Source organism: Myxocyprinus asiaticus, chromosome 36, assembly GCF_019703515.2.
Source record: "Myxocyprinus asiaticus isolate MX2 ecotype Aquarium Trade chromosome 36, UBuf_Myxa_2, whole genome shotgun sequence".
NCBI lineage: Eukaryota > Metazoa > Chordata > Actinopteri > Cypriniformes > Catostomidae > Myxocyprinus > Myxocyprinus asiaticus.
In genome coordinates, this window is record NC_059379.1 from 26,916,785 (window position 1) to 26,944,735 (window position 27,951).

Here is a 27,951-nt window from a genome sequence, read left to right on the forward strand (position 1 = left end):
TCGTTGTCACGGAGAGTAAAAGATGGACTTTATTTACTTTCCAGCATTGTGTCTCACCAGTTAGGTAACAGCAAAGTGTGAAATCAACACTCACCACACACAATCCACCACCGCACCGTTGTCTACTGAGCTCCAAAAAGATGCTCTGATGTTTACCTTTCAATTTGCTACATTACTGACTGCACTGACAAACTATAGCTGGCTAACAGCAAACAAATGTGATAAATATGAGTGACATGGTTGTCAGGGACAGGGTTAACGATATATTAGTTATATAAAACGATGGGGTCATTTTTTATTAACTTTCCAGTATGTATTTCACAAACTAGTTAGCAATTTAAGGAGAAGAGATCGCTCAAATCCACACCGTTTAACTCCGCCCTGTCTGCAGAACCACCGTCAGCTCAGATTCAGCTCTGTAAACAATGGAGTCGTAGCATGCTCTGCTGGACAAACTACGCTATGACACCAATTCTAAAGCATTGTTTTCTGCATTATATGTTCTGAAAAAAAGTTTTCATATCGGTAAAATATACGCCGATACCGATATATTGGTGAAAGGCAAATATCGGCCGATAATATCGGTTGGGCACTAATATTGTACACAACTATTACACAAGGTGCAAACATTAATTGATGCTCAAGAAGATAACAAACTACTATATGCATACTATACTTTATGTAAGTATCTGTAATGTAGATTCTGAAGAGCAGTACTAAATAAAAAAAATATATCTCTTATATTTGTTTAAATTATGAAAAGGATGTGAACATTTATGAGACAAAGGAATGCAAACTTATCTTCTCAACTATATATACTGTTTATTAAACCTCTGATTAATGGGTTATCAATTATTTCAACTTTCTATCTTGTTTCTGAACAACAATCTAAATCGAGCAATTTTGTGATTTGGCGAATAACAGCTATTTAGCTCCTTTATTTTTCAGTTTAGTATTTATTGCATTTAGCCTACTGCCCTCAGCAGCCTGTTGCCAAATGATGAGATCATATCAGATTGAGACAGAGCAGATTAGAAATAAATTAAGTACAGTAATACTTATAAAATGCTTGTTTAAATAAAGCTTTTAGAGGCAAAAGTGCAAACCAAAAATTTTAACTGTATGTTAACCCTAAAATGGGCAATCATATTTAGGTACCTCTAATTAATTCATTGCTATTTTTCAACACATTAGAGCCTACATAACATTTCCATGTTTTTTTTTTTTAACATTGCTTTTATTTCCAATTTATAGCTTGTAGAAATCATAAAAATAACATTGAAAAGATGGGAGCGTTTGCCTCGGTCAGCTACCTTCTAAAAAAATGTTGCCTTTTTACTTTTAGATAAAGATTGTGAGTTGATGCCAGACTTAATATAAAGTCGCATGTCCTCAGTATGTGCAAGGACCCCCTTTTCAATAGTTTTCACAAACATTTGACCAACTTAGACTATTCATTGCTCCTCTCCCCAGCCTCTAAATGTTTGTATCTCCCAGGATACAAAAAACATTTTAGGGTTAAATATATAGCATTTAAATAAAAAAAAAAAAAAATGTGATAAAATATTTCATTAATTTATTCTTATAAAATTCCACTGATTACAACAAAACTCTTTGACTTTTCCACAATGTTACATGAACCAGTCAGTAACTGCACTGCCTGATCTCACAAGCCTAAGGTACAATATTACATAAAACAGTAACAGTTATTGTTATTTCATGTTGTATATATACTTATTTCATCTCAAGTAGGGGTGGGAAAGAATTTACTTTGTTGCAATTCAATTAAAACAATTTTAAAATGGTCTCCATGATGAAAAATCTATATTTAATTTAATTTAAAATAATTACACATTTAGCTTAATGCTAATACTTTACTGATGGGTTAATATACTGTAGGAAGCTATATTTGTGCAGAGTTCCACACAAAAATGTTTTTTGTTTTTTTTTAAATCTCAGAAGTTTTGTCTCTTTAATTCTTTACATGTAGGCCTAGTCCTTGGCTACAGCCATCTAAGTGCCGCTTGTTAACTGTCGGACGTCAAATCCTCTGCTGTGATCAATATTTCTGTTATTATGCATAATCCACAAGTTTATTTGAGAGTGCGGGCTGGGAAATAAGGTGAAAAATGGAGCGGAGCCACAAAGAACTGAGTGACGTCAGAGGCAGAACGGAGTTAAGGCACATGATAGCAAATTAGCAATGCTAACGTTAGCAGCCGTGGCAGTGAATGAGCAATCGTTATTATAGTTCAAAAGGGCAAACAGTCGAAGTTATCTTATGTGAGATACAAAAAAACTGCAAAGCTGATTCTACACAAGTCGCGTTTGTCATCCGTCACCGTGACAGCAAGTGGACTTTTGAAGCTGAAATAATGAGTGGATTAGCTATGCTGTTTCAATCAGCAAGAGAGGAATCACAGAAAACCTGGATGTATTTTACTAACTTTCTTGGCAAGGAGGATGGATTATATGCGTCACGGCCAGGCGCAGGGGAGAAACATACTAACGTTACATTAGGTAAGACACAGTTTTGTTTTCACAACTTGTAAATTAACTTGTTAATAGCAGTCAGCTGTGAAATCGATCGGGTCTGTGTTTCCCGGCTGGGTCCCGGTCCCAGCTTTCAAATAATAGATGGGTTCGGGTCCGGTTCTGGCATTTCTCGGCTCTGCATGGTTAGGGTTCCAAGCTTTCAAATAATAGACGGGTCCGGTTTGGCTCCGGGTAGTACATTTCCGGGTCTCTTTGGGTTTGGGCAAGAATTTTTGGACCCGTGAAGTCCTCTACATCTGACGTACGACGTACGAATGTCATTACGTAAACATTCAGGCCACAAATTAAAATCACGTTATTTGATGATTTAATGAGATAAATATATAGTTTGCATTAGGGGTCGACCGATATTCATCATTTTTCTAATTATCGTAATCATTATTTTGTCTGATCTGATTGCCGATACATTTTAAAATGCGCTCCGTTGGTTCAGATGCCACCGCCTGTCTCTGAAAAATTACTGCTTGTAGTCTGGCTCAATGTCCCACCCACAGTATTATCAGATTGGTTATGTCTCTAGTAGATGGCCAATCAACACTGTATTCTGTATTCGTGGTGAAGAGGTGGGAAAGAGGAAAGTAGCTAGAGAAAGATGCATCTGGGAGAACAAGCTGTTTTCAAAGGTAAGAATGCAGATACTGAAGTTGCAATAAACATGACAATACTCTATGCCAGCGTTCACCAATCCGAGACATGACAACAGCTGTTTCTACAATTTAGGTTTGCAGCGCGACAAAACAACGGAGCTGTGTACACCGCAAACGCTCCAGGGCGTAGATAGCTCTGATCTTTCAGCACTATATCTTTGAATATTTTTCTCTAGCACCGATCACACTTCATTAATGCCCTTTTGCACTCTGCACGCATTGCCTCTCTCCCCCAGCCCGCGACATGAGGTGCTGCATAGTAGAGCTGCAGTCGCGGTTATTTCAACGACAGTACACCATAACGGAGAAATACAGTGAGTAGCAATATAGATGGGCAGCAGAGATAAGGACTGATTTAACAGAGTACTCACCTGTTTGAGTTGGTGTTTTTACATGTTATAGTTGATGTTGTTATTGATAGTGGTAGCTAGCTAACCAGTGTTATGAGGTTTATCGAACGTAACGTCAACTTTGCTAGCGTTAAATCTTTCAATTCTGTTGTGAAAAAAATCTCGTTGCCCTTTTTGCACTTGACTAAACGGGCTGGTTGATTCTCGTCTGTTATCACACGTTAATACATAACATTCTGTTATGAGCTGTTTAGTTCATAATTTTTTATATATTTAAAGTTTCAGTTCAAAAGAAATGCTGCTAGGAGCTCCCTCCACTTTATTGAAAAAAAAATTATGTTGTGCTAGTATTTTTCAGAAGATAATATTGAAATGTTCTGTTTTGCAATATTTCATTAAACACGTTTTGTGTTGGAGTTTGTATTAGTGTAAATTTGGACACTAAAATGTTCATTTTTACTGCAAATTTATATTGGCCCCAAATATGGGTTAGCGGTCTCCTTGGTTACTAACAGTGGCGGGCCGTGCATTTAAAGTCTAGGCCTTCAGTGTGATTCATGCCATTAAGAAAACACAGTTTCACAATGAATAAGACACCCTATGCCTTTGGGCATCATACATTATGTCACAGCTAACTAGTAATACAAATTGACATTTTAAAAACACGTCCATGCATGAAAGCCAGAACTTGAAACGACACTTAATGCTCAAGCAAGCCTAATTTTAACTGCAGCATGACTGTTTTGTGAAATGAGCGTCTCCCGAACAGACATTCAAAAATCATAACTTTTCATATGAATTTACCAAGGAGGTCTATAATACCTGGAAAAATCTATCTAATAATATTTGCAATTTAAATGTTTCTTGCAATAAATTTCGTTTTGTCAGGGTACACGGTTATACTGCGTTCCATTCAAGTTGAATGTGGGATATTCCTACTTGATATCTCTGACCATAAATGCATTCTATTCTCCGATATTCGGAAGATGACGTTTAAGGAAACAAAACTGCAGTGCTCCCGTTAGCTTAGCAGAGGTTTGACTCTCATTAGAGATGTCTCCTAGCAACCCAACTGATAAACAATGCTGCAGCGCTAGCATTTGTGCTTCAGGTGTACAATTATCAAAAGAGATTATAATTTACCATGTTTTATACACCTGTTTCTGCAGGCGTTTGTTAAACAAGCTTTAATATCATGTAATGTGTAAAAAAGCTCATTTATCGATATTACTTAATAAAGTGAATGTTTATCACTTACTTTGTATATCTCCCTGAGTGTCGACATGTTTGTGTGACATCATGCCCCTGCATCTCGGCGAAATCGGAGTTGAGAATTTCTGCACGAGCCTACAGGTTGTAATTCTGACATTAAGATGCATTCCATTGCACTTTTCCTCATAGGAAGTTGTAAAATCCGACTTTCCGAGTTGAATGGAACGCAGCACTACTTTTCAAAACTTGATCTGACACTGAATGCTCAAGCAAGCCTAATTTACACTTAGAAAATTCCTGATGTTGCTATAACAATGCAAAAAGCACTTACCAATTTACTTGAAGTGAAAATCAGCCCTCCTTTCCTGTTTAATAAATTAAGCAATCACACTGCATGCACATCTCCTGTCTCAGTGGTGATGTGGCAGTGACCGCCGACTCGTCAGCAAGATCTCGCGCTCTTCGCTTTTAAATTACGTACATCACTTAAAACGTGATTGTGTCACTCAAGGCCAGCTAGAAGGCCTTGACCGGGACACATCCTGAAGATCACACCCACCAAGAACAAATAAATCAGTCTGATTGGCTAATGAATCTGACAATCTGATTTTAGTTGCCCATTCATGTGCACTGTTGAGGGATTCTGTGGAAATTCTGAAGGCCTGAGGGGGTGGAGCTCAGACTCACGTGCTGCTTCGGGCATGCGATTTGTGAAACAGTTGTCACACTTTGCTTGTAAGTATCAAGGAATAAATTCTGACTGGATAAATGTTTTGTTTTTCTCTATTTGTTTGTAGATTAATTAAGAGTGGAAAGTGATTAAAAATATATAGGCAAAAAGGTGATTGAGAATGAAAGGATGAAAAATATTTATTTATTTGGCATGTTAGGCCAGCAGAGAAGGCTTTGCTGGCCCTGAGAAATCGCCGCTGGTTACTAATAATCGTTGTAGATATCAGCTCTGAAAAAAACCATATCGGTCAACCCCTAGTTTGCATGTAATTCAAATGTGAGCACTTGTGAATGTGTGGAGACATTGTGCTGATGCCTTTTAAGGCTCCTCCAAGTCTCGTACAAGGAAAACACTGTCATGAGCATCACACGCTCTGTTTGTAGCAGATGACAGTAAACAGAGTGCAAATTCACGTTGTAGCGCTAGGCACATACAGACAACATACATATTTAATTCAATAGCAGCCTTTTGCGATTTTAATAATCACTTTGAGTCATGTAGCGACCAGCTTTTTCAGAGTGGGAATCTGCCATCGTTACGTCAGAGCTTCTTGGTCAAAGCAACACATAAAACACATAAAAATGAAAGTTAAATTTATAGGAAAAACAGTAATATGATAAATTCCAATTCCAAATACCACTAAAAATAAATCAGTAGTAATTGAATTATACTTAAGCAGGATCTAACATCTGTGATGCTCTGTTATGCAGAACTTTATTTGACAAAAAAGAACTCCAGTGTTGAATTTTGGATTGTGCTAAGAAGTTCTGTATAAACACTTCATGTGATTAAAAAATAATATAATATTATGTTGAAAATGAATTGTTATATTTTAATTTGATTAAAGTTTTAATGAATTCATTTATTTAAACACCATTTTGATGATAAAATTGAAATAAACTGTTGATATGGAGAAAAACTGAAAAACGTGTATCGTACTCTGTATCGGCGAGTTCCAGAAATGAAGTATCGGTACTCATGCTCATTCTCAAATAAATGGTATTGGAACATCCCTAATTAAATCGGTAGTTTTGCACATCCCTACATTTTACCTGCAAATTCTGTATTACAGAGTGAAACAATTGTTATTTCAGACACAGCTGTTTTTCAATAGATATTTCTTTCTGAAAAAAAAAAAGTTAACAGCTAAATATATCAAAACATCAAATCACAATACTTACAGAATCGCAGTACTTTAAAAAACGCAATACATATCGAAACGGCAAGTAAAAGTCATTGTAATATTGAATCGGGAAGTCTGTGGCAATTCCCAGCCTGATTACATACATGTTGTCTCCAAATGATTAAAAATGTATCTGATCTGACCGTTCAGACTGAGGCACAATTCTTTTTTTCAAACCATGTATGTAACTTCAGATTTAATTTCTTTCTTTTTTTTTTTCTTCTTCAAAAAACTAAACCGATTTTATATGACAAAAAATGTACTTCTGCTACCTCTCTGAATAAAGCCAAAGTTGCCTATAGAAAGGCTTCATGGCCTTTCATACAATTGAATATTAAATTCAGAAATTTCAGGTCATGGTATTCCTTTTAATGAGCTCGCATGTTTGATTGCAGATGAGACGCTTCTTTATAATATTGCTATCTTAACCTTTGAGGCAAAACATCTGCTGGTCTAGTGTATGGAGAAGGTATATTAACTTGCCTAGTCTTGCTCAGCTGTGTCTAAGCTCTCACTTGCAACCTACATTTTGAAAGCACATTCGTGCTTGACTGTCAAAATGATAATAATTTTCAAAGAACCTTCTTTGTGGTTTCTGTTACCTTCTTCAAAGATGTTGGTGATTTATTCTGAAAGATGGAAACATCAGTGCTATCAAACCAAAAATGGTTTCTCTTTTTGACTTTTTTTTTTATTGAAGATTTTAAATGTTATTTTGGTTTCATTGCAGGCCAAACCAATCTATGGCGGATGGCTGTGTTTGGCTCCAGAGGGAACAGACTTCGACAATCCAATGCAGAGATCCAGGGTAAGAGGATGTGTTATTATGGAGTGATTTGTGGGAGGGTTAGCTCCTGTTTGGGTTAGTATCTTGGCATGCACTGCACACAAATAAAACTTGTTTGCTGTGTACCACAGACAGAAAATGAATGTAGTATCCACACGCCTGATCGTAATGTGTTAAAATGACAGTTAATAGTGTTGTTGATGATGATAGTAATTAAGGATATAAAAAGGAAGCACCTTTACTTTTGTGGCTTATACACTCAAAAGTTTGTATATTTATGAATATGAAATTACAAAAATGGTTGCTCATTTCTACTCAGAAATGCACTATAGTGCCTGTGATATTTTGGCATAAACTGGTTTCTGTGGCAAGGTTTTGTAAGGGTATACAAAAATTGTGTTTTAATAAAGTATTAATTGGCAATATCAAGGGCTTAATTGACTTATATGTTTTGTCATAATTTCGTAGCCCTTATCTGTTCCTTTGTATAATTTGCTCTGAAAACTTGTTAAATGATGTTAATGGTCTTTAATTTCTACACAGAAATGGCAACGGCGATTCTTTGTCCTTTATGAACATGGCTGCTTGCGCTTTGCGTTGGATGAATCGGTAAGCTGTCATTTCTTTATACCTTTTGATTACACAATTGTACATCAGCCTTCGGTGTAGAAAGTTCTCAGTGATCTCTCGTTTATGAATTTTTACATACATTTTCTTCAACACTGGCCCAACTAAACTAAAAAGTGCAACCAACCTAAATGGAATTCACTTCATTCAACAGACAAGATAACTATCTCTGAAGAAAAATTATGCATGAACAAGTTTGTAGCTCCACCAATGGCTCAGAGATAAGAATGATGGTGGGAGTATGAGTCCATGCAGATGAGATGTGAACCAGCAGAATGTGGTCCTTTGGCTAATAAGAGCCTGGCTCAGCCTGTTTGTTTCACAGGAATGTGACATGGGTGACCAAATTAGCTGCCTGATCTGCCCTGAGATTACAGCATTTGTATGTAAACTGTGAGGCCCACACACAGGCTCTGTGCCTGGAAGTCCGAGAGCTATGGGGGTCCCAGAGCGGTGTCCCTATAGACCCTAGACTCCCACTGCTTATGCAGCATTGGCTGTATCACTTACTACAGGATTGCCCTCTTACACCAGGGCAATTTATCATTCTGATGTGTAACGCTAAGCAAAAGGAGATTTGCCTGTCTTGAATCACGTTATTGTGTAAGATGGCTGTGGGAGGACGTTGTTTTTATTTCCAATGAGTGGTGAGGACAGTCAACACTAGTTCAGGATACTACAGCGTTTCCTGCCATTGTTTTGATATGAAAATGTTGTCAGCCCTGTTGTCTTTATAGCCTTTTCATCTGTGCAGGAAGGGTTCAGGAAATGCTGTTAAATTAGGTCAAGAAATTTAGCTCTTAAAGGTGCACTTTAAGCACAAATTTTAAACAAAGCATACTAGTTATAGCAAATATAGCAAATAGTAATGATAGAATAGTATTTTAAGAAATAGGTGTAAATGATGTATACTCACATGAGATGAAGACTTTAGTCATAAAAATCTTCTTTATTCTACATAAAGCACGGTGCACATTCATGAGAACCGCCATGTTGGGATCACATGACAAAGCAGAATATTACTCACTGCATTTCGATAATCCACTGTAACTGGATGCTTTCACTCATGGAATCAGTTAACCATGTCTGACTGTGAATTGTGCATTTTTACAATGACATTTCAAAAATGTTTACATCGGTAACCGATGAACAACTTCTTTTAGGTGATATGCATCTACATGGAAGTGAACAGAAACAGAAATTTTATGCAGTGCACTTTTGAAAGCTGAACTGTGTAATTTCTGCTCCACTACCATAACCAAACTTAATTGCCAAATTAAACAGTTTGCAAACAGCTTTCCCTGAATACTTCGCCCATCGGCTACTGGCCGAACAAGCTGATAATCTCGTCCAAAACCCACGCCATGGGTTGAATGAGTCATTGTTTCTTTGTCGGGAAGTCAGGCCACTCAAACTAACTTTACATGTGTGCATGTTATACAATTGCAATTACTGTATTTTCCAGAATATAATTATTATTTTTTTTTTTTTGTCATCATCTGAAAGGTCCTGCAACTTATAGTCCGAAGCGATTTATATACATGATTTATTAGTAACTGATGTCAGCTGGTCAAACACACTGCACAATAAAACACAAGCTTGATGAGAACATCAGTCATAGAGACAGTAGTATAGCATTTTAAAGTAGCATATTCATAGTATTTTGCCGTTACAAATTATTTTATGCAGCCAGTTGAAATTCTGTCCCATCATGACATTATTGTTCTAACAAAGACCGCTGTCAAACGCAACTGCTCACATGCCCACAAAATGACGTTTCTTCACACTCATAGTAAAAACAGTCAGTGAACAGTATAATTAATGCATAGCAAACAGGGTATCAAATATCAGAAATGTTCACAGATAGACAGGCGCTAAATTTAATAAATGAATAGAATACAACAGGCATATTGTTTAACTCAGACTAAAAGCTGTTTATTTGTGCACAACATAGTTACAACAGATGTGGCTTATTTGTCGCATATATTTCATGAAACACAAACATTATATGAAAAAAAAAACTGTTATAGATGATTACTTAAAGCAGATTCCCTAGATTAAAAAACACTCAAACACAGTGATACGATGTGTAAATCCTGAGGGAATCTCTACAGAGCGCATCTGAGGTGCTGCTGAATGACTGAATGGAGGTCGGGCGGCTGCTCCCGGGTCCTAGTGTCTGCTGGATGCAACCTCTGTCAGTGTGACCTATATACAGATGCGACTTAGCTGTGTTTTTTTTCTCTCAACAATGTGATTTTGACCAGGTGCGACTTATATTCAGGTGTGACTTTATTTCCAGAAAATACGGTAAGTAATATTCAATGCAATTATTATGAAGTTGCATTTCATGTTTTGAATATAGGTTATTATTTTGATCAGCTGAGCATGTGGGACCTTTAAAATTCAACAAATTGAGAAGTTTGACTTGCTTCATAGCACTTTAAAGTAGAAAGTTCTCAGTAGAATTCGAATGGATCACAATTTTTGTGGTCAGCGGCGCAATATCGAGGGAAGCCTGGTTGATGCACACCTGCATGTTCCGGAGATCAGATAGCGGCAGGTCGCATGACACCCAGAAGACAGGCTTCAATCACCTTGCGCAAATGTGCGTTTCACATGAAAAGTGTTTTAAGAATTTATGAAGTACAGAACAGGAGATGAATATAATTGAATTGAAATTTAGCTCTGGGTGGCCGCCAAAACATTTTCAGTGCATTAAAAACCCTGACATTGCTGTACCTTCTTGTCTATGATGGAGGGAAGTTTTACTCTCTCTGATTGAAACTACAAGTGCATAAATATCATTATATTATATATAATGTGTATTGAATGTCATCAATGTATGGCTGAAAAATATAGATATCACACAGCCCTTTTTGATAATTGAAGTGTTGCATCTTTAGTAAAGGGGGGCAAGTGGTTACATTACAGCTGTGCATTAAACTGATGATGAAGCATATGACAAGCTAAATGTCTGAGAGGCTAAATGATTTTCTCTTCACGTCCTGGAGTCTGCATTTTACATCTGTACAGTGAGATCTTCACCTGGTTTTCCTGGTGAAAGTTCTTTGATGGCTAGAATTCTGTAATTTGAGGGAATAGCTATTTGTATTGGGAACATAAGATGGTCTTATGAAACACTCTACAGAATTGCTCTTTTTACTCCAGATAAATGGCAGAAGCTGATTTAACCATGTCCGAGTATGGTTGTAGAAATTTTAAAACAGATTAACTCCCTAATCCTTTTGTTTTCATAACTTGTCAGTTACATTGAGAGAGCCTGCTGGTAAGTATCCATTCATGTAATTTCACTGGTGAATCTTATAAACATGACGTGCATTCAGCTACAGTCTCACTTCTTGAAGAAAAGTATTTTAATTGTCAGACTGAGATGTTCTGAACATGGAGTTCTAGGCTCAGGATTGCATTCCACCCAATATGCCCTTATTTGGAGAAACTATGGAGGACTGTCGGTGACGGTGCTCTACTCTGAGAACGTTAGACCCCTAAAACCACATTGAAATGTAAAATATGCGTTTACGTTTTGTTGAGGGCCCTGCCGCGATACCTATTTCTATAACAGGACCCTGGGTTTAGAAACCCCAAAGAAAATCATCATGACAACTAAAACAGAGTGGGTTGACTTTTGGATGTTTATTAATGCAATGTAATGTGACGTGAAACATGCATTATGGAGTTCATATCTATTGAGAACAGTTAGCGTTTTTTTTTAGCAGCTTTAGAGCGGAGGGGCTGCTGATTGCCAGGTGTTGTATGGTGCTGTTTTATACCCTGAGTTGAAGGGTTTACATAGACGCTAACACGCTTTATTTTGCACTCCATCTGGGTGTGTTTTTACAGAGGGCACTGCACGTCTGGGTACATATAAGCAGTAAAATAAGTATATCTACCCAAAAATAGAAATAGCTGTCTCATTGGACTGCTTACTTTTGCAGTAAAATATGTTGTGACCACAAACATTGCTGTCACTCTTAAAAGCTTGTCCATCTGGCTGTTTATGTATTTCGCTCTACCCTCATAAGCACACTGGAAACTGTTAACCTTTTACATTATGTGCTGTTATGTTGGTAAGTGCCATTTAGGAGGACTCTTATGAGATATATGTCCATGCTATTACAATCATACACCTCCAGTTTTAAGAGAAAAGTTTCCTTAAAATGAAACATCTTTCATTATTTACCCACCTTTATACCACGGGTCTTTTGAATGCTTGATTCTGATTGGTTGACGGATGCTCTAAGGCGTGCCATTAATTTCCAGTAAACGCACGGCTATAAAGTAGTTCCAGGTCTTGACCGCATAACGGTTCCATATCACTTCGCCAAATTATTTCAGTTATTTCAAAGAGCCCTACAGGCTACCACAGCAAAATAACCATATAAACAAAGACATAAGTTAAAGTAAATTGGTTAAGAACGTCAAACAATATCTATAATATCCTACATTTATTTCAATTTGGGGTGAAAAGCTCCCTCGTCTCCCCCGCACTTTCATGCGCACATGCACACACACACACACATTGAGACTCGTTTCACGACCAACAAATAGAGCCGCACCCCCCACGACTTGATCAATACAACAGTTTCTATTATCCGAAATAACTTATAATATGTGAAACTTTTTATGTTTCAATGCATTTCACCCTAATCAGCCTCACATAGCTATAATGGAAAGCACCGCGCTACCCCCTCCCTCTCTTTCGCTCGCTCGCGCATGCACACACACACTACCTTGTTACTCCAATGCCGAAAAGCAGCGCATCCTCCGTTGCTAGTTCTAACGTGACGTTTTCGAACTAGCAACGAAGGCTTGAGCTGTTTCAAAGCTAGATACACTTGATCAGTAAAACTTCAATATTATCTGAAATATTTGTGGGAAACACCCACGTGCTCCCCCTCTCTTAAGCTCTGGCATACACACGTGGACACACATACAGTACATATACGCATATGCAGTGGTCACTCTGCTGCGTTTCGTGACCGCATTACCACCTCGAGTATGCATTATTTTTAAATAATTAAATGGTCCGTCGCTAGTTGTTCTTTACCTATGCTATTACAAATCTGTATGATCAACGGGGCAGGTACGTGCAGAGAACGTAGCCTGCTGGTTAGTTAACGTTTTCATGCATGTTAGACCGAGTTGCGGGATCCTGCTAGGCATGGTGTTTCCCTTTTACACAGTGCTCTAGCAATGACTCTAGTTCATTATCCCAGCTTGTTAATTAAATCATGTTGAGTGGCATGTCATTGAATTAAACATTGCACTTCTGTATCACATTGGAATGTCATAATTATCATTTACCACAATAATATTGCTTTTTTGCTTTATGTGTAGTATAAGGTCAAAAGGGCTTCAGTTGTTTTAAACAGCTTTGAGTGGTTTCCACAGATGAAGGGCAGGTTCAGTGAGAGCCAGTCAAGAGATACATCTGCTGGCGACACACAAACTCCATGTAATCCAGGTCAAGTGGAGTTCTCAAAAGTCAGGGGTAGCTCAGTGAGTAAAGACGCTGACTACCACACCTGGAGTCACAAGTTCGAATCAAGGGTGTGCTGAGTGACTCCAGCCAGGTCTCCTTAGCAACCAAATTGGCCCGGTTGCTAGGGAGGGTAGAGTCACATGGGGTAACCTCCTTGCATTCTCTAGAATGTGGTTCGCTCTCAGTGGGGCACATGATGAGTTGTGCGTGGATGTCACAGAGAATAGCGCGAAGCCTCCACACGCGCTATGTTTCTGCAGTAACGCGTTCAACAAGCCATGTGATAAGATGAGATACCTCTTCTGCCATCCGGATTGTGGTGAGTCACTACGCCATCACAAGGACTTAGAGCACATTGGGAATTAGGCATTCCAAATTGGGGAGAAAAGGGGAGGAGAAAAAAAAAAAGCTCTCTCAGAGAGAAGTTGCTCCAAAAGATGGCGCTTCAGAATTTGTTGCAGAATAAAAAACAAAATATAATCAAAACAAGCAAAAAACATTACAAAGTAATAAGTGACCATCTAGTGATCTTAACCCTTAAATGTTTTTGGTTTCCTATTGGGGCAACAGATATTTGAGAGGCCGGGGGAGGGACTGTAAGTGGGTGAAATATCTTACAAAAATATTCAAAAGAGTTCTGAAATTACTCAGGTCAAGTGACTTGGAATAAAAGCTCTAGCATTATTTCAATTTCTATATCTAGCATCATGGCATACTGTGAGAAGTTCACAGACCTTGAAAACCCTCATGGGAGAAACTGTAAGATTAAAAATAAAAACAATATTTAAAATAAATATTGGAAAATGTGTTAAAAAAAAACATTATTTTTCTATGGTGGTTTATGTTCCCTCACATTTAGAGCTAAATCATCTATCTACATTTTGTATGACAGCAATGATCTAAAAAGAGTAATCTCTGAAAAGTATCCTGTGAAGAAGGCTAATTTGCCCCTGGTGCAGTAAACTATAGCTATTAATTACAATTAAGGCACAATTTAGACCTAAAAGCATAGCTGTGGGTGACGTGTAGGTAGGAACCCTTGTACAAGGGATGGAAAGCATAATAAAACACAGTCAACCACTCATATTGGCAAGACAGCAATATCTAGGCTGGTAACAAAAAATGCTTTCTCTAAAGTGTTTATATTCCATGCTTATTTATATGTACAAGTAATTAAATTTTTATCTAAAGTGGCATACATTATGCAAATTAAAGATAGTCCCCTAATAGCAACTTTGAAATCAGTGGTTTAAAGTCACCAATGTAGACTTAGACATGTTGCATCCTCCTGTTACTAAGGCTATGATTTGTTTTCCTGGGCTCACAACCTTTCAATTAATAATGACAAAAGTCAGATTGTATATTTTTTATATATATATATATATATATATATATATATATATATATATATATATATATATATATACACACATACACACACACACACACACACACACACACACACACACACACACAGGTGGCCAAAAGTTTGGAATAATGTACAGATTTTGCTCTTATGGAAAGTAATTGGTACTTTTATTCACCAAAATGGCATTCAACTGATCATAGTGTATAGTCAGGGCATTAATAACATGAAAAATTACTATTACAAACTTAAACTACTTCAAAGAGTTCTCTTCAAAAAATCCTCCACGTGCAGCAATGACAGCTTTGCAGATCCTTGGCATTCTAGCTGTCAGTTTGTCCAGATGCTCAGGTGACATTTCACCTCACGCTTCCTGTAGCGCTTGCCATAGATGTGGCTGTCTTGTCGGGCACTTCTCACGCACCTTACAGTCTAGCTGATCCCACAAAAGCTCAATGGGGTTAAGATCCATAACACTCTTTTCCAATTATCTGTTGTCCAGTGTCTGTGTTTCTTTGCCCACTCTAACCTTTTCTTTTTATTTTTCTGTTTCAAATGTGGCTTTTTCTTTGCAATTCTTCTCATAAGGCCTGCACCCCTGAGTCTTCTCTTTACTGTTGTACATGAAACTGGTGTTGAGCGGGTAGAATTCAATGAAGCTGTCAGCTGAGGACCTGTGAGGTGTCTATTTCTCAAACTAGAGACTCTGATGTACTTATCCTCTTGTTTAGTTGTACATCTGGCCTTCCATGTCTCTTTCTGTCCTAGTTAGAGCCAGTTGTCCTTTGTCTTTGAAGACTGTAGTGTACACCTTTGTATGAAATCTTCAGTTTTTTGGCAATTTCAAGCATTGTATAGCCTTCATTCCTCAAAACAATGATTGACTGACGAGTTTCTAGAGAAAGCTGTTTCTTTTTTTACCATTTTTGACCTAATATTAACCTTAAGACATGCCAGTCTATTGCATACTGTGGCAACTCAAAAACAAACACAAAGACAATGTTAAGCTTCATTTAATGAACCAAATAGCTTTCAGCTGTGTTTGATATAATGTCAAGTGATTTTCTAGTAACAAATTAGCAATTTAGCATGATTACTCAAGGATAAGGTGTTGGAATGATGGCTGCTGGAAATGGGGCCTGTCTAGATTTGATCAAAAATGACTTTGTTCAAATAGTGATGGTGCTGTTTTTTACATCAGTAATGTCCTGACTACACTTTGTGATCAGTTGAATGCCACTTTAGTGAATTAAAGTACCAATTTCCTTCCGAAACAGCTAAATCTGTACATTATTCCAAACTTTATATATATTTATATATATATATATATATATATATACACACACATACACAGTACTGTGCAAAAGTTTTAGGCACGTAAGATATTTCACAAAAGCATTTGTCTTAAGATGGTTATTTATATCTTCAGCTTTAGTGTGTCAATAGGAAATATAAATGTTAGACTCCCAAGCATTACTTTTGCAAATAGAAAAGATTAGAATAGAAGAACAGGGAGCCCTGCAACAGATGTCATGGACCCACAAAGCCCCCCACTGATTGTCGTGTCTGTCTGAGATTACATATAGAGACAGAAGCAATTGAGACAGACTGAATAGACAGAAGAACTGTGGCAAATTCTCCAAGGTACATCCTATCTGCCAACAACCAAGAAAAATGTGTCCAGGTGTACCTAGGAGAACTGTTTTAAAAGCAAAGGTGGTCACACTGAATATTGATTTAGCCATTAAGTGATAAAGGAAAACTATTTGTCATTATTTTTGAAGACATCCTCACTATGCAACGTTTTTCACAAGTGCCTAAAACTTTTGCACAGTACTGTGTGTGTGTGTGTGTGTGTGTGTGTGTGTACATGTATATATATGTATATATATATATATACACACACACACACACACACACACAGTTGTGCTCAAAAGTTTGCATACCCTTGGAGAATTGGTAATATATGTACCATTTTTAAAGAAAACATGAGTGAGCAGGTAAAACACATTTCTTTTATTTCTTATGGGATTCATATTCAACTGTAGGTTATAACAGAATGGCACAATCATAAAACAAAACATGGCAACAAAGAAGAAAAAGAAATGACCCCTGTTCAGAAAATCTGCATACCCTTAGTTCTTAATACTGTGTATTGCCCCCTTTAGCATCAATGACAGCGTGCAGTCTTTTGTAAAGTTGTCTATGAGGCCCCAAATTCTTGTAGGTGGTATAGCTGCCCATTCGTCTTGGCAAAATGCCTCCAGGTCATGCAAAGTCTTTGGTCGTCTTGCATGAACCGCACGTTTGAGATCTCCCCAGAGTGGCTTGATGATATTAAGGTCAGGAGACTGTGATGTCCACTCCAGAACCTTCACCTTTTTCTGCTGTAACCACTGGAGGGTCAACTTGGCCTTGTGCTTAGGGTCATTGTCGTGCTGGAAAGTCCAAGAGCGTCCCATGCGCAGCTTTTGTGCAAAAGAATGCAAATTGTCTGCCAGTATTTTCTGATAACATGCTGCATTCATCTTGCCATCAATTTTCACAAGATTCCCTGTGCCTTTAGAGCTCACACACCCCCAAAACATCAGTGAGCCACCACCATGCTTCACATTGGGGATGGTATTCTTTTCACTATAGGCCTTGTTGACCCCTCTCCAAACATAGCGCTTATGGTTGTGACCATAATGCTCTATTTTGGTCTCTTCATTCCAAATGACAGTGTGCCAGAAGCTGTGAGGCGTGTCAAGGTGTTGTCGGCTATATTGTAACCGGGCTTTTTTGTGGCATTGGCGCAGTAAAGGCTTCTTTCTGGCAACTCAACTATGCAGCTCATTTTTGTTCAAGTATCGTTGTATTGTGCTCCTTGAAACAACCACATCATCTTTTTCCAGAGCAGCCTGTATTTCTCCTGAGGTTACCTGTGGGTTTTTCTTTGTATCCTGAACAATTCTTCTGGCAGTTCTCTACCTGACCTTGGCTTGGTATCAAGAGATCCCCGAATTTTCCACTTCTTAATAAGTGATTGAACAGTACTGACTGGCATTTTCAAGGCTTTGGATATCTTTTTATATCCTTTTCCATCTTTATAAAGTTCCATTACCTTGTTACACAGGTCTTTTGACAGTTGTTTTCAGCTCCCCATGGCTCAGTATCTAGCCTGCTCAGTGAATCCACGTGAGAGCTGACAAACTCATTGACTATTTATACACAGACACTAACTGCAATTTAAAAAGCCACAGGTGTGGGAAATTAACATTTAATTGCCATTTAAACCTGTGTGTGTCACCTTGTGTGTCTGTAACAAGGCCAAACATTCAAGGGTATGTAAACTTTTGATTAGGGCCATTTGGGTGATTTCTGTTATCATTATGATTTAAAAAGGAGCCAAACAACTATGTGATAATAAATGGCTTCATATGATCACTATCCTTAAATAAAAGACAGTTTTTTTGCATGATCAGTCATATTTTCAAAATCAGTGCCACAATTTCTGCCAGGGTATGCAAACTTTTGAGCACAATTGTATGTGTGTGTGTGTGTGTATATATATATATGTATGTAGTATATATATATATATATATATATATATATATATATATATATATATATATACACAGTGGTGTGAAAAAGTGTTTGCCCCCTTCCTGATTTCTGATTTTTTTTGCATGTTTGTCACACTTAAATGTTTCAGATCATCAAACCAGTTTAAATATTAGTCAAAGGTAACACAAGTAAACACAAAATGCAGTTTTTAAATGAAGGTTGCTATTATTAAGGGAAAACAAAATCCAAACCTACATGGCCCTGTGTGAAAAAGTGTTTGCCCCACCTGTTAAAACATAACTTAACTGTGGTTTATCACACCTGAGTTCAATTTCTCTAGCCACACCCAGGCCTGATTACTGCCACACCTGTTCTCAATCAAGAAATCACTTAAATAGGACCTGCCTGACAAAGTGAAGTAGACCAAAAGATCTTCAAAAGCTAGACATCATGCCGAGATCCAAAGAAATTCAGGAACAAATGAGAAAGAAAGTAATTGAGATCTATCAGTCTGGAAAAGGTTATAAAGCCATTTCTAAAGCTTTGGGACTCCAGAGAACCACAGTGAGAGCCATTATCCACAAATGGCGAAAACATGGAACAGTGGTGAACCTTCCCAGGAGTGGCCGGCCGACCAAAATTACCCCAAGAGCGCAGCGACGACTCATCCAAAAGGTCACAAAAGACCCCACAACAACATCCAAAGAACTGCAGGCCTCACTTGCCTCAGTTAAGGTCAGTGTTCATGACTCCACCATAAGAAAGAGACTGGGCAAAAATGGCCTGCATGGCAGAGTTCCAAGACGAAAACCATTGCTGAGCAAAAAGAACATTAAGGCTAATCTCATTTTTGCCAGAAAACATCTTGATGATCCCCAAGACTTTTGGGAAAATACTCTGTGGACTGACGAGACAAAAGTTGAACTTTTTGGAAGGTGTGTGTCCCATTACATCTGGCGTAAAAGTAACACCGCATTTCAGAAAAAGAACATCATACCAACAGTAAAATATGGTGGTGGTAGTGTGATGGTCTGGGGCTGTTTTGCTGCTTCAGGACCTGGAAGACTTGCTGTGATAAATGGAACCATGAATTCTGCTGTCTACCAAAAAATCCTGAAGGAGAATGTCCGGCCATCTGTTCGTGACCTCAAGCTGAAGCAGACTTGGGTTCTGCAGCAGGACAATGATCCAAAACACACCAGCAAGTCCACCTCTGAATGGCTGAAGAAAAACAAAATGAAGACTTTGGAGTGGCCTAGTCAAAGTCCTGACCTGAATCCTATTGAGATGCTGTGGCATGACCTTAAAAAGGCAGTTCATGCTCGAAAACCCTCCAATGTGGCTGAATTACAACAATTCTGCAAAGATGATTGGGCCAAAATTCCTCCACAGCGCTGTAAAAGACTCATTGCAAGTTATCGCAAACGCTTGATTGCAGTTGTTGCTGCTAAGGGTGGCCCAACCAGTTATTAGGTTTAGGGGGCAAACACTTTTTCACACAGGGCCATGTAGGTTTGGATTTTGTTTTCCCTTAATAATAACAACCTTCATTTAAAAACTGCATTTTGTGTTTACTTGTGTTATCTTTGACATTTAAGTATGATAAACTTGCTTGATGATCATGCAAACACTTTTTCACACCACTGTGTGTACATATATATGCATATATATATATATATAGATATATCATGGATAGGGATGCATATATACATATATATATACACACACACATGTGTATGTATGTATATATATATATATATATATATATATATATATATATAAAATAAAAATAAATATTTTATATATATTTGAATATATATATAATATATAAAATATATTTTTTTATTTTTATTTATTTTTTTTGAATAGCAGTTCTGAAGTAACATCACAAGAATGCAACAACTAGCTCGTAAACTTCATGTTTTTAAAGTGTCTAGCAAAGATACACAGTACTTACATACCTTATATAACATTAAATCAGCCCTGTTATTATATGAAAGATTAGAAACAAATAATGTAAATATAACTGCAAGCAGCGATGACTGGCCCAAGCTCCATGGGTCCATTTCCACCCGGTGGCTTTCAAGAAAACAATGCATGATGGACACGCATTTGGTCGAGTAAACAAGTAAGACACCATGTACAAGTAAGACACCAAGACACCTTCTGCTTAGATATAATGGTTAACAACTTTGATAAGTGTGGCAAATGTAATAAATGTATAATTATGGCAAGTGTTCGAATACCCTTGAACAGTCCAAAAAAGAATATTGTTATTTGACTTGTGGCTATGATAATATAATTTAAGATATCAAGAAGTGTTTTGGATAAATATAACAGGACTATTTCAAAGTCTGTTGTAAGTGCCACACTTCTTGCTGCCAGTTGGTGGCGATATGACCGTGACCCACAGTAGTCACATCCAGCCCCCATTACCAAACATTCAGCTCAATTTTGATCTACATCACACAATGCAAGTAGAAGATATGAGACGCTTCCTGTTTCACAATTTTTGCCATTTAATTTATTGCTTAGCCATGGTGACAAAATATAAAAAATCTGTTTGCAATTTAGCATCTACAATGTATTGGCATGATGTTGCACAAATTTGGTACCAGTCACATGAATCCCTTAGGAGGATTATTTAAAAGTTCAGAGCCTGTGATTTTCAGAAAATCCAAAATGGCAGACTTCCTGTTGGGTGAGCTAATGACTGTAGGTATGAAAGTTGTTCGGCTTGATGAGATCAATATATGTACCAAGTTTGGTGACTGTAGGTGAAAATGGGGGTGCTACAGAGCCCCCGTTACATGCCCATTTTAAAGGGGACGCTACAGAGCCTCGTGCCCTCCCCACATACCCATGTGTGAACTTTAGCCCAGTCCTAATGGCCGATGACTCTGTTTGTGCAAAACTTCATTAAATGTTAAGCATGCCAAGTGCCTCAAACACCCAAATATAAGAAGAAAGGAATAATAACAATTAATGCGTTGCCATGGCAACAGTATTTATGCTATCAAATATTCCTTGACAATTTTACATCAGCAGTGTTTTGACATTATTCTAAAGAATTTAAGCAATTCATGTAAACACAAGAGGGCTATTTCAAAGTCTGTTCAAAGTGCCATACTTCCTGCTGCCAGTTGGTGGCGCTATGACTGTGACCCATAATAGCTGTATCAATGTGATCAATGTGATCAGCCCCATTATCAAACATAGAGCAAACATAAGGCACTTCCTGTTTCACAATTTTTGCCATTTAATTTATTGCTTTGCCATGGTGACACCGTTCAAAATATAAAAAAAACGTTTGCCAAAATTTGGTGCCAGTCAATTGAATCCCCTCGGAGGAGTATTTAAAGTTCAGAGCCTGTGATTTTCAGAAAATCCGAAATGGCCGACTTCCTGTTGGCAGCACTAATGACTGTGTGTATGAAAGATGTTCGGCTTGATGAGAACTATATATGTACCAATTTTGGTGACTCAAGGTGAAAATGGGGATGCTACAGAGCCCCCCTTACATGCCCATTTTCAAGGGGGGCACCACAGAACTTTCAGTACTTGGGCCCTAATAATAATAATCCTTAGAAGAACAGTAGGGCCTCTGCACTTTCAGTGCTTGGGCCCTAATAATGACTCAAATGCAGAGGGACCCTTGATGAAGCCATGTCTCTCACGAAGAACAGGTGAGTTTGTTATGGTTCTTCATAATAAAAGGGAGCCAATCACAACTGACTTCTGTGAAAAGGGAATAACCAATGATTTTTGAGGTTACACACAAAACAGCAAGAGCCCGCCCCATGACTGACAAGATTAAAATAATGATCTTGCTCGAGCAGCAGAGGTTTCTTCACAAGCTTGTATTGCATGCGTGGGAGATTTCTTGCACACGAGAGTATAAAACAAGCACGTGGGTTCTTCCCGTTTCCTTGCGCTGCAATGAACTACCGCAAGCGAGTGTCAGTAATGCGTGCAAGGCTTTAAAACGCGCGAGTGAGTTCTTCCTTTTTCCTTGCTTGGCTTTAATCAATTGCGCGTGCAAGCATCAATAATGCGTACAGATTATTGCCATTGATTTGCCATCATAGCAGCCATCTGTCAGTCAGACGGTGTGAAGGGGCCAAATTAAATTGATGCTTGATACTTCCGGTACTGCAGAAAGTAACACTGGTATCTTTTTTTTTTTTTTATATATCTTTTTTTATTGAAGTATCAACTTGGTACCAGGTTACCGATACTTTTCAGAGAGCTGTAGATCTCAAATCCTATGTGGCATCATTATGACTTAAATTTTAGCTATTGTATGGCTTCAGAAGGCTTGGAATATAGCACACAAGTCGTATGGACTACTTTTATGATACTTTAAGGATGCTTTTATTGTTATTTTGGAGCTTGAACACAACCATCCTCATTAAAACTAATTTTTTGGTAAAGAACGGTCAGTATATTCTTCAAAAATTCACCTTTGTTGTGCCACAGAAGGTCAAAGGGGTTTATAACTTTTTTAGGAATTTAAATTTTTGAAAGAACAGTTCCTTAAACAAGGGCAATAAAAATATGTGAGTTTGTCCAGTAACCCTCCTTTTAACCATGTAGTCATCAGCAAGGCAATATATACTGTAGGCAACTCTTTATTAAATGATGTCTCCGTTTTCTTTCACATTTGACTGTAAAATAGTTATGTGGACAAGTTGGCATGATGTGAGCATGAAGTTTTCCTTTTACAATTCTAGTATTCTAAAAATAATTGAATGGTAATAAAGGCAGACAATGAAAAGATATGGCATTTGATATGTTTTGGAATCATAACCACGATAATGTGCATAAATGGTGGACTTGTTGCCAATTGCAAACTGTTTATTCACTGCTTGTATGCATATGTATAAAAGACATTACAAACGGATCCTTTAAATGTAGAAAACATTAGCTTATGGCTATTTAGTCTTCCTGTTTTTCCATTTTCAATGCATTGCCTCATATTTTCTACCTTTATATGAGGGGTCTAATAGAAACAACCCCCACCCACCCCCAAGTGAGTCCGGAGCCCAAAATGAACTGGTGTCGAACTTTAACACACACAGCTCAAATTATTTGTGCGCTTTTGGCTTCTGAAAGTTTGACAGGAATTTATGCTACAATTTTAGTGTAGTACTTAAATACTCTATTGGATAAAATAGTATAACATTTGTTATCTGATACATCTAGATTTCAATCTCAATTTATAGCATTACAAAGGAATAAAATGTTCCTATTTTCAGAGCATGGAGTGACGTGAAATTCATTGTTGTTGTGTCTTCTGTTTCTTACACTGCTGGTGTCTCATTACAGAGTTTTTTTTTCTCCCCAAGCTGCTCTCTGCAGTGAAAAAGAAACACTGCTGCAGTTTATAACTGTGAAACACTGTAATTGCCATATTTGGCATTCCCTGGTGTTTACTGGCAGCTTTTAATAAAGCTAGATCACTTAAAATGGCCATAAAAGGAATCAGGAAAAGACAGCACCTGTTTTACATCTAGAGACTGCAGAACGTCTGATAACAGCCAAGGCAGAAATTGCAAGATGGTATGGCATGAATCTCAGGTTCAGTGCTTTAATTCTGGTTTACTCCCTCGCTCTTGGAAGGAGATGAAATTGATGAGACTCTAGCAATGCTGTGTAATTTGAGGGTGTCTTTGTGCTGAGCTCTTGTGAGATGTTTTCTCTCACTTTCATTATTACCCAATAATTGAGCAAAAATATGGGGTTTATTTGTAATCAAATACTTATACTTCCAGAGAAGTTCTTATTCTTTCTTCATTCAGGAATGAAAAGAAGTTCTAAACTGCATTTAGTACATTTAAATATGAGGAAGCTCAGTAAAACCCAAGTAATGTAATTCAAATGTGTTATCAATGACTTTATGCCTCATTCTGTGAGTAGAATTCACATGAGGTCAGAAGTTGTTTTAACCACTTGATGATGATTTAGGGCAGTGGTTCTCAACTGGTTTTGCTTCGGGACCCAGATTTTACAATAGAAATTAAGTGGCGACCCACCATAGTAAAAACGTAACCTGTATTTAATGTATCCTGGGTCGCATTTCCTTTTATTTGCATTGTTTGTTCATGGTTTTTAAGTATAAGGCCATGCATCAAGTTGTTGTCAACAAAAGCTACAGGAAGTTTTCTCTCCCCAATTTTATCAATTTAATAGCATATTTATTTATATGAGCCCATTGTTATCCAGTTTGCTTCCTAATTTCAAACATAATGCAAACAGAACATACATATTACACAGGAGAAAAGGCTCCTCATTACCATGGTTAGGTCAGTGTAGCTAGTCTAATAGTAATAATAATAATAAATTATAGTATTTATGAAAAAATAAATACTAGCCAAAACACATTTTGAAACTTTAACTACAACTGCCACTGTTGAAATAAAAATGAGGTCTAATAGATTCTACGCATAGATTATTTCATATGAAACTAACATTTTATCGAAATATAAGTTACTTTTAATCAGGTAAAATCGTGAAACAATTATGTAAAGGTAATGAGGTGTAATTAATTTATTTATTTTTAGCGCATAGCACAGTGTTGTTCTTTTGCTCAGTGCTGTTTGGCAGGTCAGGGCTACGTACTGTTTGAAGTGTTTGATTTGTCTTTCTCCGTAACGCTTTAAACTAGAAAAGTCTCACTAGAATTTAAATGGGTATCATCAGTTTTGAGGTCTGCACAGTGTGCACAATATCGAGGGAAGCCAGGATGTTGAGCACGTGCGCCAGAGAGCAGAGCAGATCATGAGCGTGAGCTGGTTCCGTTACACTCGCGCGAAAGTTTTAATCGGACCGCGAAAAATATTGCAGTGCAGATGAGAAGCCTTTAGCTGAATACGAGATTTTCATTAAATTTGCCTCGGCAGTCCTGAATGGGCTCTCACTTGGAGAGTCGCCCCCTAAAAATCTCCAATGCGAGAACCGTGGCATTGTTCTTTCCCTGCTGTCCGTGGGTCGCGACCCACCAGTTGAGAAACACTGATTTAGAGTACTATATATGCAGAAGAAAATGTTTAATTTGTCTTGTTTACATTATGAATTCATGACTCTACTGCGCTAATATGCTAAACGTGACCATAACATGCGACGGTTAAACTCTGCTATTGTGATTTATGATGACACAGATACTACAGCAAATATTAGTGTATAAAAGTGTTAATGTGCAGAATAAAGACAAAAGAATGATGATAGAGGCATATCTTCAGACAGATGTGTGAATGGCTTTTGCTGCAGATGGCACATGAGTAAATGGGCACTTGAGTGTATGTGAGAAGATTTGATTCCTTTAGTAGATTAATTAAACAAAACTAAACAAAAAATCGTATGACATGGTCTTGGAAAATGTCTCTAAGCAAACGATTGTACAGATGTAGGAAAATTTGCACCAGCTCGCTAATAACTCCTCACACCGATGTGTTCCTGTTGACTGATTGTGACTGACTGAACAACATAAACAGAATGAGTTGTCGGCCTCAAGGTAGGTGGATCTCTGGGTCACACCTAACAATGACATGGACCAATGGCAGTAAGAAGGTGTTTAGCAGCCAGTCAGAAGATTTCCTAAAAGTTCGCTCAGCGAGCTGTTACGAATCACCGAAACGAACGCAAAAACACATTCTTTTTGGCCAGATTTTGTTCTAAATTACGTCGCACTCATTCGTTTTTCGATTTCATAGGAAGTATATCGAGGCTTTCAAATTCTGCCTTCTGCATACTACACCTTATGCTGTGTACTTCATTCTTTCTTGTAATATTTTGTACAAATCCATTGCCATGCCAGTTCAGATTTAGCTCTCTGCTTCATCCTTTCAAAATGTGAGGTGTAGTTCTTGTTTAAAATTCACCTTCTCAATTCACTGGCCCTTCACTGGAACCAAAAGGAATTCTCTTTTCTCAGATGGTGAGCCAAACCTTTTCTAGTCTGGGTTGTATTTTCTCAAAAGACGTGTAGTTCTTTTTTAATGTTGTCAGTGTCACCCTCTTTATTCACTGGCCCTGCACTGGAACCAAAAGGATTTCCTTTGTTTTCATTTTTTGTTGTTGTTTTTAAAACAATGAATTTATTGAACAAATGGAGAAGCCAACTCTTTCATGCAGCAGCCAAGAATAAAACACAACGTGATGGACAGGTTATCGCATTATATACACGTAAAAAATTACGTGTTAGATTTACTTAAAATATATATGTAGCATTTTTGCATCACACTTAAGTAAATTCCTTAAGTAAAAAACCTTTGTTAGATGTACACAAATGTATCAGTTTATTCTACTTTATTTACTAAAAAAGGTATGTCACCAGAATAAGATTTAACAACTAATAGCATGTTGTTTCAAATGGACTTCAATATTATTATTTGTACTTAATTGTCTCAAAAGAAAATAATGATTGAGGTCAGTCAATAAACTTGATTCCCCAAAGACGTGCACAAAAAGCTGCACTTCAGCTACGTACATTCACATGCACCAGGAAAAAATTACATGGATTGAAAGGGATCTAACTTAACCAAAGGGAACTAATCATCCTAATGGTGACTTTACACGAAACTACTTATTACAGTGAAACAACATCAATAATACTAAAAGACCTAAAATCTATGAATTCATAATAACTAATACCTTAAGTTCCTTTTGACCAAACAACTGTGTTTAAATTATTAAAGAGCAAGGGTATTATTATGGGTATTTCCCACAACCACAGTTCTGTACTTGGTCTTTTGAGTTAGTAGAACTTCATCTTAATTTTATACATTTTTAAGCCAAAGAAGTTCAAGGAACTCACATTATTCTTTCACTTTATGTAAAACACTAATTTCATATTATAATTTATATTTTGTGTTGTACACACTAATGCACTGCGCTCATGTACTGGTACTTGTACTTGTGAAAATGCTCCGATACCAACTGACGTACAAATGTCATTACGTAAACATTCAGCGCAAAAATGTAAATCACGTTATGTCCTAGTGAGATTGCTTAACCGCAAAAGCTGTAATTTAATAAGGTAAATATATTTTGCATGTAATTCAAATGTGAGTGCTTGTGAATGTGTGGAGACAGTGTTGTGTCGACGCCGGCTGCTCATACCTTAAAGCTCCTCCACGGCTCATACAAGGAAAACACCGTCATGAGCATTGCACGCTCTGTTTGTAGCAGATGAGAGTAAACAGAGTGCAAATTCACATTGTAGCATGAGGCACATACAAAATACATACTTATGTAATTCAATAGCAGCCTTTTGTGGTTTAATAATCACTTTGAGTCATGTAGAGACCAGCTTTTTCAGAGTGGGAAGTTGCCGTCAAACGGCAGAGTTCCTTGGTCAAAACAACACAAACACTTCAAAATAAAAGCTCTTGTCAAAATTAAAGGGAAATATATAGGGAAAAAGTATGACAGAAATAT

At 37.4% G+C, this 27,951-nt stretch overlaps 1 protein-coding gene across 2 annotated transcripts in view; it reads left to right on the forward strand.

The window, feature by feature from the left end:
• Nucleotides 1-27,951, forward strand: part of LOC127427070 (myosin phosphatase Rho-interacting protein-like) — a 106,494-nt gene that overhangs the window by 23,531 nt on the left and 55,012 nt on the right. For both annotated transcript variants that reach the window (XM_051674416.1, XM_051674417.1), the window contains exons 2-3: nt 7,412-7,489; nt 8,012-8,077. In XM_051674416.1, the coding sequence (XP_051530376.1) occupies nt 7,412-7,489; nt 8,012-8,077 (144 nt within the window). The remainder of the gene's footprint in view (nt 1-7,411; nt 7,490-8,011; nt 8,078-27,951) is intronic.